The following is a 17134-nucleotide window of genomic DNA, read 5'->3' as shown; positions in this document are numbered from 1 at the left end:
TAAAAGACATGGATTCAGAGGAGAAGAAAACAGATTCAGGAGGGATCTATATGAGCCTTTTTCATCAAGAGATATCATTCTGTATTTTAATTTAGTCACTACTCAAATTCCCTCAGCGGAATCTTTTCCTTGTTCTTCCTATGTTAAAGCACAGTTAAAAGGTTAAGAATCTCTCAATCATTATTTGAACCACATGCAAGCAGTGTTAGTAAGATGAGAGAGTTAAAGGTTGGTGAGGGAGAATTCATGGGGCAATTATTGAAGAAGGAGAGAGCTGTTCTGATGGGACGGGCTCCAACTGAACCATGCCAGACTAGGGTCTTGGCGAATCACGTAACTAAGGCTTTGAACGGAACAGGAGGAGGAGCAGGTTCAACAGCTTGGAAATATATGGATAAAGTAAAAGGGAAGGAGAGTGCAAAAGGGGATACTGAGGTCTCCATAAAAAAAATGAAGTTTAAGGAAGGATAAAAATTTAACTTCAGGCAACATGGAGACAAAATTAAGAAGGCTGATGAATACAAGATTGAAGGTGTCACACTAAACAAGATAAGATAGATAAGCTTATAGTGCAGTTAGGATCTGGCAGAGATGACGTGGACATCAGTCATGGTTGAAAGAAGATCACATGTGGTAGCTAAACATTCAAGGATACACATCTTATCGGAAAGACAAACAGGTGGGCAGAGGGGATGGGTTGACACTGTTGGTAAAAATGAAATCAAATCTTAAGAGACAAAGGATCAGAAGATGTAGAATCCTTGACTGCAGTAGGGAGAAGGGGATTGGAAAGTTGAAAGGTCTGAAGGTAGATAAGTCACCTGGATCAGATGGGCTATACACGAGGTTTCTGAAAGAGTTAGCTGAAGAGATTGTGGTGGCATTAGTAATGATCTTTCTAGAATCACTAGATTCTGGTATGGTTCTGGAAGATCAGAAAATTGCAAATGTCACTCCACTCTTCAAGAAGAGTAGAAGGCAGAAGAAAAAATTTTTTGGCAGCTGATCTCAGTGACTGGGAAGGTGTTGGAGTTGATTGTTAAGGATGAGTTTTTGGGGTACTTGGAGGCAGATGGTTTCCTTAAGGGGAAATCTTGCCTGACAAAACTGTGGAAATCTTTGAAGAAATAAGAAGCAGAATAGACAAAGGAGAATCACTGGATGTTGTTTACTTGGATTTTCATAAGGCTTTTGACAAGGTGCCACACATGAGGCTGCTTAGCAAAGAGCACTCGCTGATTGACAGGAGAAGAAGAGTGGGAATAGGGTAGGTATTGGCACTGCTTCTTTATATACTGTATGTCAATGCTTTGGATGACAGAATTGATGGCTTTGTGGCCAAGTTAGTGGATGATATGAAGATAGGTGGAGGGGCAGGTAGTGTGGGGGAAGCAGAAGTTGTTACATTAGAACTTAGACAGATTAGGAGAATGGGCAAAGAAGCGGCAGATGGAATTGTGTCAGGAAGTGTATGGTCATGAACTTTGGTAGAAGAAATAAAGGTCTACACTATTTTCTAAACGGGAAGAAATTTCAAAAATCCGAGGTACAAGGGGATTTGGGAGTCCCCATGCAGGATCACTTGCAAGTTAAGTCGATGGTATGGAAGGTAAGTGCAATGCTAACATTCGTTTCTAAACAACTAGGATTTTTTGCCTCTGTGGGCCTGATCGCGTATTAATGAGCAGTGGGTCAGATAAATGCCATAAAAAACTTGAAATATGGGAATTATCTATTTAAATACATCTAGTTATGTTTTGCCTCAAATTAATGAATAACGCATGCTAGAAAATCATCTGTGCTTAAGGTTGCCTACCCCTGGTCTAGGATATGAAAACAGGGATGTAATTCTGAGTCTTTATAAGGCCTCACTTGGAGTATTGTGATCCGTTTTGGGCCCCTTATCTAAGAAAGGTCATTGGGTGTACTTAAGGCAGTGGTTGATAGGTCCTTGATTAATCAGGGTGTGAAAGGTTACAGGGGGAAGGTAGGAAAAGTGGTGTTGAGAGGGAAATGGATCAAATGATGGAACAGGCTCGATGGGCTGAATGGCTTAATTCTGCTCCAATGTTTATGGACTCTAAAAAGGGGCGGGACACAGAAGAAAGGAAATTATTGGGCAGGTAGCCTGACCTCAGTAGTTGGGAAGATGTTAGAGTCAATTAGTAAAGATAAGGTTTCTGGGTACTTGGAGGCACATGATAAAATAGACTGATGTTACATGGTTTCCTTAAGGGAAATCTTGCCCGACAAATTTGTTGGAATTACAAAGGAGAGTCAGTGGATGTTTACTTGGATATTTAGAAAACTTTTGATAACCTGTCACACATGAGGCTGCTAAACAAGGGAAAAGCTTATGGTATTACCAGAAAGTCATGAGCATGGATAGAAGATTGGCTGATTGGCAGGAGGCTAAGCGTGGGCATCAAAGGGGTCTTTTTTTGTAGGTTGCTGATGACTAGTGGTGTCCCGCAGGGATCAGAGATAAGTCCACTACTTTTCAGGTTATATGTTAATACTCCATAACTGAATTAATGGCTTTGTAACCAGGCTCGCAAATGATACAAAGATGATGAAGGGGAAGGTAATACTGGGGAGACAGTGAATTTGTAGGACTTGGACAGATAGGGCAAAGCAGTTGCAGATGGAAAACAAAACAGGTAAGTGTATGTTCATGAACTTTGGTGGAAGGAATAAAAGTGTAGACCATCTTATGAAAAGAAAGCGAATTCATAAATCAGAGGTGCAAAGGGACTTGGAAGTCCTGGTGCGGGATTCCTTAAAGCTTAATTTGCAGGTTGACTTTGCATTCATTTCAAGAGGACCAGAATATATCAGCAAGAATGTAATGGTGAGGCTTTAAAAGGTGATTTTGAGTATTGTCAACAGTTTTAGGGCCCATTTCCAAGACAGGATGTTCTGGCATTGGAGAGGGTCCAGAGGAAAATTGTAAGAATGAACCCAGGAATTAAAGAGTTAATGACAGGAGCATTTGATGAGAGGATCTGCACTCACTGAAGTTCAGAAGAATTGGGGTGGGGGTGGGGTGATTGCATTGAAACCTACTGAATATTCAACATGCCTAGATAGAATGATTTCTACTAGTTCGCTATCACTTGACATGGCCCTGATGTAATTTTAATGTTATGACTCCTTATCCAGAAGTCCTCATCAGGAAAAATCTCTCTCAGCTCCATCACATCACTGAGTATTCTAGCCCAAGATAAAAGCCAACATTCCAACTGCTACTTTTCAAGTCTGCCTTTAGACTAGCAACCTAGAACAGTGGACAGGCCTGTCAGTGTAGACCCAAGAGATTGCAGATGTTGGAACCTGGAACAAATACTCTCTGTAGGAATACAGCAGGTAGAGCAATATCTATGGGGCAAAAGGAACTGTCAACATCTCAGAGTGTTCAGGGATTTTAATGTTTCTATTAGTTTACCAATTCTACCTGGGTCTAACCTTTCACTTTAAAACAGAGAAGACCCAAGGTAGACTCCTAGCATAACTGCTTTCTGCTTCCCATTTTCCATAACCTACAATTCCCTTCTATCCTCTTGCAAACTGCTGGCTCTGCTAACCATCCCCCACCTTATGTAGCTCAACACGAACACACCTTTTGTAATTAGTACAGCCCAGTGACTGCTCCCTCCACTCCTGATAAACTCTACCCAACTCTCTGAAACTTATGCAACACACATCAAAGTTGCTGGTGAACGCAGCAGGCCAGGTAGCATCTCTAGGAAGAGGTACAGTCGACATTTCGGGCTGACAACGAATTTCCAGCATCTGCAGAATTCCTCGTGTTTACGTCTCTGAAACTTATTCCTTGCACTCAGCCCTCTCACTCCATTCCCTGCCCCATCAAAATCAAAACTCAGCCTGTTCACTCACAATGCACTCCAGGCTCTGAAGAGTCTGAATATCCTCATTCAGAATGGAGTGATAATCTGGTTTGCTTCTGATCACATCCATCTGTGAATGTTCCATCACATGGCTTAGTTCCAATGTCACTCCATTCACTTTTGCTTGTTCCAACTCACTGAAATAAATAAAATGATTACTTTAATTCACTCTCGCTCTGAAGGTTCATAAAAGGCCTTTGCAGAAAGCACTTCGTTAGAGTCTCCAAATCTGTCATTATAAGGCAAACCCGTGCATGCACCCAGACCCCTCTTTACTCTGACTAGTGGAGTGTATTGGCTCCCACACACTAGAAACTGAAGTAATTAACATGAAATTTTGAAGTTTGAAGTAAATTTATTATCAAAGTACATATAGTACCTATAAAAAGTATTCACCATCCTTGGAAGGTTTCATGATTTATTGTTTGACAACACTGAATCACGGTGGATTTAATTTGGCATTTTTGCCACTGGAAAAAAAGAAAAAGATTCTTTCGTGTCAAAGTGAAAACAGATGTCTACAAAGTGATCTAAATTAATTACAAATATTAAACACAAAATAATTGATTGCATAAGTATTCACCACTTTAATATGACACACCAAATCATCACTGGTGCAGCTAATTAGTTTTAGAAGTACCATAATTAGTTAAATGGAGATCACTGTGTACGATCAAGATGTTTCAATTGATTGTAGTAAAAATACACCTGTATCTGGAAGGTCCAACTGCTGGTGAGTCAGTATCCTGGCAAAAACTACACCATGAAGACAAAAAAATATTCCAAGCGACTCCGCAAAAAGGTTATTGAAAAGCACAAGTCCGGAAATGGATACAAGAAACTTTCCAAGTCACTGAATATCAGCTAAGTCAATCAAGAAATGGACAGAATATGGCACAGCTGTAAATCTGCCCAGAGCAGACTGTCCTCAAGAACTAAGTGACTGTGCAAGAAAGGGACTAGTGAGGGAGGCCACCAAGAGACCTATGACATCTCTGGAGGAGTTACAAGCTTCAGTGGCTGACATGGAAGAGACCTATCCACACAGACTCAAGGCTGTAATTTCTGCCAAAGGTGCTCCTACTAAATACTGACTTGAAGGGGGTATATATGCAATCAATTTTTTTTGTTTAATAATTGTAATAAATTTAGATCACTTTGTAGAATTGTGTTTTCATTTTGATACGAGTTTTTTTCTGTTGATCGGTGTCAAAAAGCCGAATTATATTCACTGTGATTTAATATTGTGAAATAATAAAACATGAAAACTTCCAAAAGGGAGAATACTTTTTATAGGCACTGTATACGTCACCATATACAGTGGCATGCAAAAGTTTGGGCACCCCTGGTCAAAATTTCTGTTACTGTGAATAGCTAAGTGTGTAAAAGATGACTTGATTTCCAAAAGGCATAAAGTTAAAGACGACACATTTCTTTAATATTTTAAGCAAGATTACTTTCTTATTTCCATCTTTTACAGTTTCAAAATAACAAAAAAGGAAAAGGGCCCGAAGCAAAGGTTTGGGCACCCTGCGTGGTCAGTACTTAGTAACACCCACTTTGGCAAGTATCACAGCTTGTAAACGCTTTTTGTAGCCAGCTAAGAGTCTTCCAATTCTTGTTTGGGGGATTTTTGCCCATTCTTCCTTGCATAATGCTTCTAGTTCTGTGAGATTCTTGGGCTGTCTTGCATGCACTGCTCTTTTGAGGTCTATCCACAGATTCTCGATGATGTTTAGGTCGGGGGACTGTGAGGGCCATGGCAAAACTTTCAGCTTGCGCCTCTTGAGGTAGTCCATTGTGGATTTTGAGGTGTGCTTGGGATCATTATCCTGTATTAGAAGCCATTCTCTTTTGATCTTCAGCATTTTTTTTAACATACGGTGTGATGTTTGCTTCCAGAATTTGTTGGTATTTAATTGAATTCATTCTTCCCTCTACCAGTGAAATGTTCCCTGTGCCACTGGCTGCAACACAAGCCCAAAGCATGATCGATCCACCCCCAACAATAATCAGCCAGCATCGCCCTGATACTGTTTCTCCATGACTGCAATGTCCTGGTGATACCTTTCACCATGCTCATCACTGACAGTGACAAGATTTGCAGGGAAGAAGTCTAAATAGGAATGCAGAAAACGAGTCTGTAGAGACATGTTGCACTTTATGGTTTTGTATGCTTGAAGCATGTTGCCAATCAGCTGCACGCAGTTTGGTGCTCTGTAGTTGCCAAGAAAATTTTCAACAACACCCTGGAATGCTTTCTACGCGATTTTCTCCAGTCCCACTAGAAGTACTTTGAATTACCTGTCATTGATGACCTGTTGATTTGTGGACCAACAAAAATGCCTTTCCTTAATCATAGCATCAGTTATTCTGACTTGAATTATGAATTGAAAAAACAAATACAGGCAATTTCAAAAAAAAATAGTGCATGATATGAAAATCACTATGAAATTTTCTTGATTAATGGCCCAAAATCCACAAGATACCCTCAAAAGTATTCGGGAAGCAAAATCTTTGTTGTTCAGCATTATTTAGAGGACTGTAGATGCCTGCTCTGTGTATTCAAGCAGAAACCAAAAAACATCGGGCATTAAAAGGAATTAAAGGATGTGGAATTGGGTTGGAAGTGGTAGAGCAGCCCTGAAGAACCATGTGAACCAACCATGTTCCTACTTCATGTGCTGTGTACTGAATGAAAGCATTGTTCCATGGGGATTGCAAACATTTTATAGAACTCCATTTACCAACAACTATAAGCTGGTGGATTCTAACACTGGGAACTTAAACACCCATGTCAGCTGATTGATATTAAAGTGAACTAATGAACCGTGGGAGTGGTTTTGAAGTCTAATTTACTGCGGCTCAAAGCAAAACATGCAAGGAATGTAAGCTAATGGATCATTTCACTGGTTACTTTACACAAAAATTCCCATGACAGTGTAGGTTTCCTCTTGGTGCTCCGGTTTCATACATACAACACAGAAATCTACAGCATATTACAGGCCCTTTGGCCCACAATGTTGTGCCAACCATGTAACCTTCTCTAGAATTTTTGAACTGCATAGCCCTCTATCTTTCTAAGCTCCATGTACCTATCTAAGAGTCTCTTAAAAGTCCCCATTGTATCCGCCTCCACCACTGTCGCCAGCAGTGCATTCCACACACCCACCACTTTGTGTGAAAAACTTATCCCTCACAGTTGGTGAGGTGTTCTTTTCATGAAATTCTGCACCCTCTTTTCTCCAAACATACTTTTGCTCATTGCGGCCAAAAAGTTCTATTTTAACTTCATCAGTCCACAGGACTTATTTCCAAAATGCATCAAGCTTGTTTAGATGTTCCTTTGCAAACTTCTGACGTTGAATTTTGTGGTGAGGACGCAGGAAAGGTTTTCTTCTGGTGACTCTTCCATGAAGGTCATATTTGTGCAGATGTTGCTGCACAGTAGAACAGTGCACCACCACTCCAGACTCTGCTAAATCTCCTGAAGGTCTTTTGCAGTCAAACGGAGGTTTTGATTGGCCTTTCTAGCAATCCTACGAGCAGTTCTCTTGGAAAGTTTACTTGGTCTTCCAGAACGCAACTTGACCTCCACCGTTCCTATTAACTGCCATTTCTTAATTACATTACGAACTGAGGAAATGGCTACCTGAAAACGCTTTGCTATCTTCTTATAGCCTTCTCCTGCTTTGTGGGCACCATTTATTTTAATTTTCAGAGTGCTAGACAGCTGCTTAGAGGAGCCCATGGCTGCTGATTGTTGAGAAAAGGTTTGAGGAGTCGGGGTAGTTATAAAGCTTTGAAATTTGCATCACCTGGCCTTTCCTAATGATGACTGTGAACAAGCCATAACCCTAACAAGCTAACTAAGGTCTGAGACCTTGGTAAAAGTTATCTGAGAGCTCAAATCTCTTGGGGTGTCCAAACTTTTGCATGGTGCTCCTTCCCTTTTTTTCCACTCTAAAATTGTACAAAACAAAAATAATACACTAAACTTGCTTAAAATGTTGAAAGGAATGTTCCATCTTTAACTTCATGACTTTTGGAGATCAGTTCATCTTCTACTCACTTAACTATTCACAGTAACAGAAATTTTGACCAGGGGTGCCCAAACCTTTGCATTCCACTGTACAACCCAGATTCATTTTCTTATAGATACAGTATACACAATAAATCCATAACAGAATAATAACCATAATAGGATCAACAAAAGATCACACCAACTTGGGTATTCAACCAATGTACAAAAGACAACAAACTCTGCAAAGAAAGAGATAATAATAATAAATAAACAAACAATAAATATTAAGAACATGATATGAAGAGTGCTTAGGTTATGGGAACATTTCAATAATGGGGCAAGTGAAGCTGAGTGAAGTTTTCCTTTTGGTTCAAGGTCCTGATGGTTGAGGGGTAATAACTTCCTGAACTTCGTGGCTCCTCCTGAAGGTAGCAGCAAGAAGAGAGCAACTTGGTTGGTGGGGGTCCCTGACAATGGATGCAGGTTTCCTGCTAGAACATTTTGTGTACATGTTCTCAATAGTGTGGAGGGCTTTACCTGTGATGAACTGGGCCATTTTTTCCTTTCAAGGACATTGGTGTTTCCACACCAGGCTGTGATCCAGCTACTCAATATTCACTCCACCACACATCTATACACATTTGATTGCTATGCCATTAATATTAGTACTCACACCACTTTACAGTAACCAGTGGTCAACAGGAATGAAAAAGCTCTCACAGTACTTGCCCAAAGCTGACAGCACACATGCAATTGGCCACTGAGGGAGTAGAAATACCAAATCTCAGTTTGCAGTGCTGCAAGTGTAAGCACCAAATGTCTTTGTTCAAACTTAGAACAGCATGATGCAGTAGAAATAGAGAACTCTTCTTCAGGGCAGGAAGGGAAGGAAAATGGAGAAATACAGAAGCAATCCCAGTGGGTTAAACCTTGAAGATGCTCCTATACACTTAACAGCATTAAAATTGATCATATAATCCGTTATTTCCTGGGGTTGGTTGAGAGATAAATATTGATGTGAACATTCATTAAAACAACTTGAAAAGATACATAGATAGGTAAGGTTTACAGGGTTATGGGCCAAAGGTGGGCAAAAGGATCTAGCTTAGACTGGAATCTTGGTCAGCATGGATGTTGGGCCAATGGGCCTGTTTGTGCTCTACAACTCCATAACTCCCTTAGTCCTCATACCACCTTGGCCTACCTACCTAACTACTTAGTGAAAGGCAAGATCTACCTACTAAATCGTCTAGAGAAAAAACAGCTCAGATTGTACTTCCAATTTGAGGCCTTTTATTTGGGCGAATTGTATTTGAATTACACAAAATACTTTTGTCAAACTTTCAAATTAATTCAAACAAGAAAACACTGTAACTAGCATATCAAACAGGCCAAAGCTGTCTTTCTTTAAGAATATTACAATACTTCACACCTTTAATTCTAAGTTTCATTATTTAATTTTATTTCAACATGAAAAATAAACAAATAAAAATTGACTGTTGCACTCAGTGTGATGACTGGCACTGAATACTTTTTGCTAGTTCCTTGAAATGTGGCTCATAATTACAGACAGCCAGTCTGAGACAGTCTGTCAGTAAGACAGCTCCTGTACTTAGATTTAATAGTTTTCATCTGTGAAAATGCAATTTCACATAGATAAGTTGACCCGAAGTAGGCACTGACTTTTAGTGCTATAAAACCAACACGCACACCATGTATTACTGGGGCCCCATCAGTACTAATTGCCACCAGTTTATGAATGGGGATGTCATTTTCATGGACATATTTTTTAAACTCGTTGTAAATATCCTCACCTCTCGTTCTCTCCTTTAATTGCAAAAGAGTGAGGAAGTCCTCCTTTGTTGTAAAATCCTGGAAAGCCATTCTGACAAATACAACAAGCTGAGCTGTTTGCATTACATCCAGGGATTCATCGAACTGTAGTGAAAAATATTCACAGAGTGACAAGTCGATCCACGAACTCTGACAGTGACTCTCCTTGTCACTGTTGCTGGGCCAAGCGGCGTATTATGTATTGTGGTTGTGATGTCGTTTTTGTTTTTAAAGTCATTAAAAATGGTCTCTGTGGTAATGGCCATTGCTTCCTTGAATAAATCGCCATCTGTAAAAGGCTTCTTGTGTTTAGCCAAAAGGTGACTTACACGAAATGCTGCTTCAATAGCAGCCTTATTTTGAGCAGCATATTTTGTGAAAAATGATTTCTGGGCCTTCAACCCCGATTTCAGCTCCTCAACTTTCTTGGCACGAATTGCGCTCTTTGAGGGGGGGTGTCTTTAAATTCCCGGTGGTTGGTGTTGTGGTGCCGCTCCAGATTCCCTCTTTTAGTCAGTGCTTGTGTTTGGTGGCACAACATACATACACACTTGTCTTTCACCAAGGTAAATAGAAATTCCTCTTCCCATTCTGGATGGAATTTGTACGTTTTCTCCTTCTTTCGTGGAGCCTCCGCTATGCTATCAGGATATCACAAACAATTGCCGATTGTGTTGCCTCTGATCTAGGCCGACATTTACGTTCCAAGCGGCACCTAATTAGTTAGCTGGTTTATTTCGGCTTTTTTTCTTAAAGGTGTGCTGGGTGCATTCCGACTACCGCTGCATTCTCCGCGGCAATGTATCAGTCCACGGCCCGGAGGTTGGGGACCACTGCTGTATGTTGATGTTTGTGACAGTCTGTACTCTTATCTAATCTAATTGGTCACTTTGATGCAGCACAGGCTACGCTGAAAACCTGGTGCATGGTGGGGGAGCTACACACATGCGCACTGGGCAGAAAGAACAGAACTAAAACCCCGCAACCCGGAAACAATCTCTCTTTACAAACAGCTTTCAGTAGCAAAAGTATTGCTATATTACCATTATCCTAATTAGTATTATTTATTTTTATAATGCTCACATTACAACAGTATTTGTGTATTTATTTTTGATTTTTTCAGGATCTACTGGGAAAGTCTCAAAGATTGACCGGTCGATCGCGATCGAAGGTTTGGCGACCACTACTCTAAAAAGTAATCTTGTAGGCATCCTGCAAAATTCCCATCATTGAATCCGGCACCAATTTGATTTCCCCAATTTTCTTGCATATTGAAATCCCCAATGACTATTGTAATATTGCCCTTTTGACATGCACATTCTATCTCCCGCTGTAATTTGTGGACCATATATTTGCTACCGTTTAGAGGTCTGTACATATATAACTCCCATCAGGGTCTTTTTACCCTTGAGGTTTCTTGGCTCTACCCATGATTCTACACCTTTCGATTCTATGTCACCTCTTTCTAATGATTTGATTTCATATTTTTTTTAAACTAATAGAGCCACCTCACCCCCTCTGCCTACCTGCTAGTCCTTTTGATACAAGTACTCTTGGACATTAAGAACCAAGCTATAATCTTTCTTCATCCATGATTTAGTGATGCCCACAACATCAAACATGCGACTCTGTAACTGTGCCACAAGTTCATCTACCTTATTCCATATACTGCGTGCATTCAAATGTAACACCTTCAGTCCTGTATTCATCAACCCTTTTCGACTCTGTCCCCTCTTACATTGCAAATCATCCTGTTGATTGTAATATTGCCCATCAGCCTCTCCTTGCTAGCAGTCTCACTGCACAGTGCCTCTGTTTGTAAACCAACAACCCCATCTTCAGCCCTATCACTCCAGTTCCCATCTCCCTGCCAATTAGTCTAAGCACCCCCTCCCACCCCAAACAGCTCTAGTAAACTTGTCCATAAGAATATTGGTCTCCCTCCAGGTTCAGATTAACCCCCCCTTTTGTACAGGTTGTAGCTTCCCCAAAAAAAGATTCCAATGATTCAGAAATCTGAACCTCTGACCCCTGCACCAGCTCCTCAGCCACACATTCATCTGCCAAATCATCCGATTCTTACCCTCACTGACACATGGCACAGGCAGCAAACCCGAGCTTACTAGCCTGAAGGTCCTGCTTTTCAGCTTTCTACCTAGCTCTCTAAAATCTCTCTTCAGGATCTCCTCACCTTTCCTACCTATGTCATTGGTTCCAACATGTACTGAGATTTCTGGCTGCTCACCTTCCCCCTTTAGAATCCTGTGGACCTGATCCAAGACATCCCTGACTCTGGCACCTGTGAGGCAAAATATAATCTGGGTGTCTCTATCACGTCCACAGAATCTCGTCTCTATTCCTCTAAATATGGAATGCCCTATTACTACTGCAGTCCTCTTCAGCCCTCTACTCTTCTGAGCCACAGTGCCAGAGACCCAGTCACTGCAGCTCCCCCCGGTACGTCATCCCCTTCAACAGTATCCAAAGTGGTATGTATACTTACTTTTGAGGGAAACAGCCACAGGGATATTCTGCACTGGCAGCCCATTTCCTTTCCTTCTCCTGACAGTCAGCCAGTTACCTTTGTCTTGCGACCTACGGGTGACTACCTTCCTATAGCTCCTATCTATCATCTCCTCAGTCTCCCGAATGAGGCCAAGGTCATCGCATTGCAGCTGCAGTTCCATAACTCATTCTCTAAGGAGTTGTAATTCAGTGCACCTTATGCAGATGTGGTTACCCGGAATGCTAGAGCTCTCTCAGATTTCCCACATCTCACACAAAGAACACAACACTTTAATGAAGTCTTCAGGAAAATTTCCTGTACTGCTGGTTACTGGGAAGGGACTTGAGTTCAAGTCTGCAATGCACCTTCAGGCACATTCTGCACTGGTCAAACAAACAAACCCATTTGATGAAATATTGGCACCTTTCTAATTTCCAAGTAGCTCGAGCATTTTCTGTTTTAATTTCAAGTATCTCTGTGCTTCCAAATGACTTAATTGAAGCTCACATATTGCAAAAGAGAATCAATGTATCAGGTAACCAGAAAATGAGGCAAGGGCTTACCTGGCTGCTCGGTCTGCGGTTTGCTGGTAGACTTCCAACAGTTGGTTCCAAGCTACACACTCAGTATTCAATCTACAACAGGAAAAAAATAATCAATTAATAAATATCATTTAAAAACATGTTCCCAAATATTATCAAACACTATCCACCAGAAATTTATTACTTATATTTAGCAATACAATTATGGAAAAATACAGTATTCTCTCCTGTTCATGACCAACTAGAGATCAGAGCCATAATTGAGACAAAGACAGTTTTCCCACTGAAAACCTATCCAAGCCAATTGACAATATAGTGAAATACAACTTCTACAGAAACTTTGCAAGAGTACCACACAGAGCCTCCTGTAGGGCCAGTATTTTTGGTGGGCTGAGGGAAAGAAGGAACGATGGGCAAGTAAGCCGGAGAGTAAAGATAGAAGAGGATTTTAATACTGAAAGATCACAAATACCAGTATTTCTTGAATAGAATCACTTCCTGTTTTGACAAGAGCCTTAATCAAAAATATTACTTATTAAAATATAATTTCACTTTGTAAGAAACTCCTGTGTTTGAACATCTAGACTATATTTAATTCAAGGCCAACAGTGCCACTGAAGGAAAAGCAATGGAGCTGTTGACCTGAAATTACAGTGACACAGATGCTAGGCTGCCAGCAGTCATTTTTTGAGTTTTCTTAAAATTGTTATTTATGAGATAAATATTTGCCAGGGCCTTGGGTAAAACTCTCCCATTATCCTTTGAAAAGCACCGCAGCATCTTTTCGGCAGAACCTGGGAGAATAGAGAAACCTTGTTTAGCAGCAAATCTACAACAGCCTTGACAATGTAGCACCATTTTAACAGTTTAACTATGTCCCCCTCATGGAGACCTACACTAACAATCTATTGATTTAAAGCATTAGTGCTTTGGAAGCTGAAGAGTAGATATTTATGGTGCACCAAAATGGATGCTATGTATAACACTAATATAAACAACAGGAATTCTGCAGATGCTGGAAATTCAAGCAACACACATAAAAGTAGGCCAGGCAGCATCTCTAGGAAGAGGTGCAGTCGACGTTTCAGGCCGAGACCCTTCGTCAGGACTAGCAGGACAGGCAGCATCTCTAGGAAGAGGTGCAGTCGACGTTTCAGGCCGAGACCCTTCGTCAGGACTAGGGTCTCGGCCTGAAACATCGACTGCACCTCTTCCTAGAGATGCTGCCTGGCCTGCTGCGTTCACCAGCAACTTTTATGTGTGTTGCTATAACACTAATATATTCTTCAGATAAAGTAAAAAACACAATGTTCCAAAAATGCTTTCATTATGTAATCATATCAATTTTCCAAGTCTTACCATCCAACTTAGTGGAGTGTCACGCATTTAGCTTCCCCCAAGTCTCTGAGGAGCTACATCTTGGTGTACCTGGTACAGATTCAGTTATCCGGGAAGTCTGGAGGTCTCCCAGAATTCCCACATCTCACACAAAAAAAACACAACACAGCCCCTGGAGCCATTCTCACTACACTGACGAAGAATGTAGAAGAAGAAACTTAACTCAGCCAAGCATGTTGAGCCAAAGCCTCTCCCCTCTAACACTGACCCATTCGTACAATGGCTGCTCTGCTTGACTCTACCTTATGTTTATTTGTTGTTGCTAATGAATCGCATTTTGACTGGGCTGCCGGAAAAAAGACTCTTTTTAAAGTCTCTTGGCTCGATCAATGTATAGCCTCCTTTGTTGATTTGATTGGGCCACCTGAAAAAGCCCAATAGCTAGGGAAACAGAGACAGTTCTCTACTACAAAGACAAAAACAGATTGTGTTGCCTTTGTAGTGCTAGGGTTAAGAACCTCTTTCTGGGTTGAAGAACTTGGAATGGGATGGAAAGGATCCAGTGCTCGTGATCCATATAGGACCTAACAACACAGGAAGTACTGGGAAGGTTGTTCTGGTGGGGATTACAGGTTTCCCCCGCTATCCGAAGGTAGAGCGTTCCTATGAAACAGTTTGTAAGCCAGAATGGCATAAAGCAAAGAAGCAATTACCATTAATTTATATGGGAAAAACTTTTGAGTGTTCCCAGACCCAAAAAATAACCTACCAAATAGCACATAAAACCTAAAATAACACTAACGTATAGTGAAAGCAGGAACGATATCATAAATACACAGCCTATATAAAGTAGAAATTATGTATGTACAGTGTAGTTTCACTTAACAGAATCGGGAAGATTTAGCCAAAACCGATCTGTAGAAAAAAATCGGCACGTACACGCATGCACACACACCTGCCCACGAAAGGCTTCACGTCATGGTAGTCTTTCTCGGAGTAAACACAAGTTTAAAGCAGACGTCTTTTATCGTAAAAGCAAAAATCCTCTTTCAGTAGGTGAAAACAGGTACTAATGTAGGTCTTTTGTAAAAGCGAAGTGGTGTAAAACGGGGGACACCTGTACAAGGAGTTTAGGAAAGAAATTGAAAAGCAGAACAAGGGTGATAATCTCCAGGTTATTACCGAGCCATGTACAAATTGGCAAATCCTAAGTAGGATTAGAGAGGTAAATGAATGACTCTGTAAGGTTATTTATAACATAGAACTGATGGCAAATTGTCCTGGTCCAGCTTGTTCTTCCACTGGGCAAACACCAGAGGGCAGCACTGAGCAAACACGGGAAAGCAGCACTGACAGTGGTGGCTAGCCCTCGATCCAAATGTAGATTCCAGCTTGCCCAGCAGAGGCTCTCTCACAAAGCCTCAGTGTCTCTTCTCCTAGTTGGCTGTAACAGGCGACCTTGCGGCCTCAGCCTAGTCCTTGTCACAACCGAGGTAATGTCATTCCTGCCAATGAACCAGTGAACCAGACTTGCAGTCATCTACATTACTGACGTCCAACAGGATCTTGTGATCACAGTAAAAACGTCCAAGACAATCACTCACACTGCGTACCATCCAATGGTACACAAGTCTAGGCGTCAACACAATAACAGTAGGCAACGAGTCCAGCTCCATCACTACCAAGCAACTCACTAATGGGATAGTCCCAATGTTCTTAGTATCTAGCAGTGACTTGCAATCTCAAAGAAGATGCACAAGATGAAGAAATACACCTTTGATTGGACTGGAGTAGTCACTGTGTCCGAGTGTACTCTCGTTTAACTGGAAGACGTGACAACACACAAGGGGGTTGCTTTCCTTCCTCAGTCTGCTTTTTGGGGTAAAGGCCGCTCCTTCAATTTTCCAACAGCCAATGCTGAGTGGTATTGACAGTATGGCTGCTTACTCTGATAACATCACTGTGATAGGCATGGATCAAAGGGAACTATGTAATCACTTGTACCATGTTTTGACTCTGGATTGTGATTTTGGGTAGAAAAATGCAGCCTCCTGATGTCTTCAATCAAGAATCTGGGGCTCAACGTAGATGAGCACAGTTGTTGTCCACACCCTGAAAACATTGCTTTCTTAAAGATGTCTCGACCATCAGATATCAGCATCTTACAATCATTTTTGGGCATTGTCAGTCATTTTTCAGCATTCCTCCCAGCAATGGACCTACTGAGGGAGTCACTCAATGCCCTGCACAACAAGATGCCACATGGAAATGGTCCAAATAATGGCAAGTCTTTTGATCAGGTGTAGAATATGCTGTAATCCGACCTTCTGTTGAGCATTTTGACACAGAGTTGCCAAACATTGTCATGATGGATGTGTCCAAGTACAGGGCAGAACACGTCTTATCCCTTATCTTCCCTGTTAGTTCCGAGAAAGCTGTCATGCATGCACCAGATCACTAACTACAGCAGAAAGGAACTATGGACAAGATCAAGAAGGAAGCCTTGGGAATCATCTTTGCTGTGAAGAAATATCACATGATGGTTTATGGCAAACGCTTCACTCTCCTTACTGATCACAAACCACTGTTGTTCATCTTCAGGACTAAGAAAGGCATTCCATTGTATACAACTGACGTTCACAAAGGTGGGCAACAGTGTTATTAGCCTACCATTTTGAAATTAGTACACATCAGGAGGAGAAGATGGCGGCGCGACACAGCGTGCGAGGCCTCTCCGGTGAATGATAGCGGTATTTTTAAGTAGGATGCCGTGCAGAGACAGACGTGAGAAGCACGGAGGAACATCTGGAGAAACTTCTGAAATGCCTGGTTCGCTGCCGCTGCTACTGTACGATCGAGAATCTCCAGAGGGGAAGGCCCCAAATCCTTGGCTTTGCCTGTTGCTGGCGGCCGGGGTCGAAGCGCTCGGCAGAGATGGTGCTCGGTGTCAGAGGCTCGAGGTGTTTGGACGGACTCAGAGTTG

At 41.4% G+C, this 17134-nt stretch overlaps 1 protein-coding gene across 1 annotated transcript in view; it reads right to left on the bottom strand.

Moving 5' to 3' along the window:
- Positions 1 to 17134, bottom strand: part of LOC134339339 (kinetochore-associated protein DSN1 homolog) — a 46466-nt gene that overhangs the window by 3230 nt on the left and 26102 nt on the right. Inside the window, exons 9-10 of the mRNA XM_063035755.1 lie at positions 12835 to 12906; positions 3898 to 4045 (exon numbers count right to left, since the gene is read on the bottom strand). Coding sequence (XP_062891825.1) covers positions 3898 to 4045; positions 12835 to 12906 — 220 coding nt within the window. The remainder of the gene's footprint in view (positions 1 to 3897; positions 4046 to 12834; positions 12907 to 17134) is intronic.

The sequence above is a fragment of the Mobula hypostoma genome, chromosome 29, assembly GCF_963921235.1.
Source record: "Mobula hypostoma chromosome 29, sMobHyp1.1, whole genome shotgun sequence".
Classification (NCBI taxonomy): domain Eukaryota; kingdom Metazoa; phylum Chordata; class Chondrichthyes; order Myliobatiformes; family Myliobatidae; genus Mobula; species Mobula hypostoma.
The sequence above is the reverse complement of the archived record's forward strand: the minus strand, read 5'-3'. Positions and strand labels throughout refer to the sequence as shown.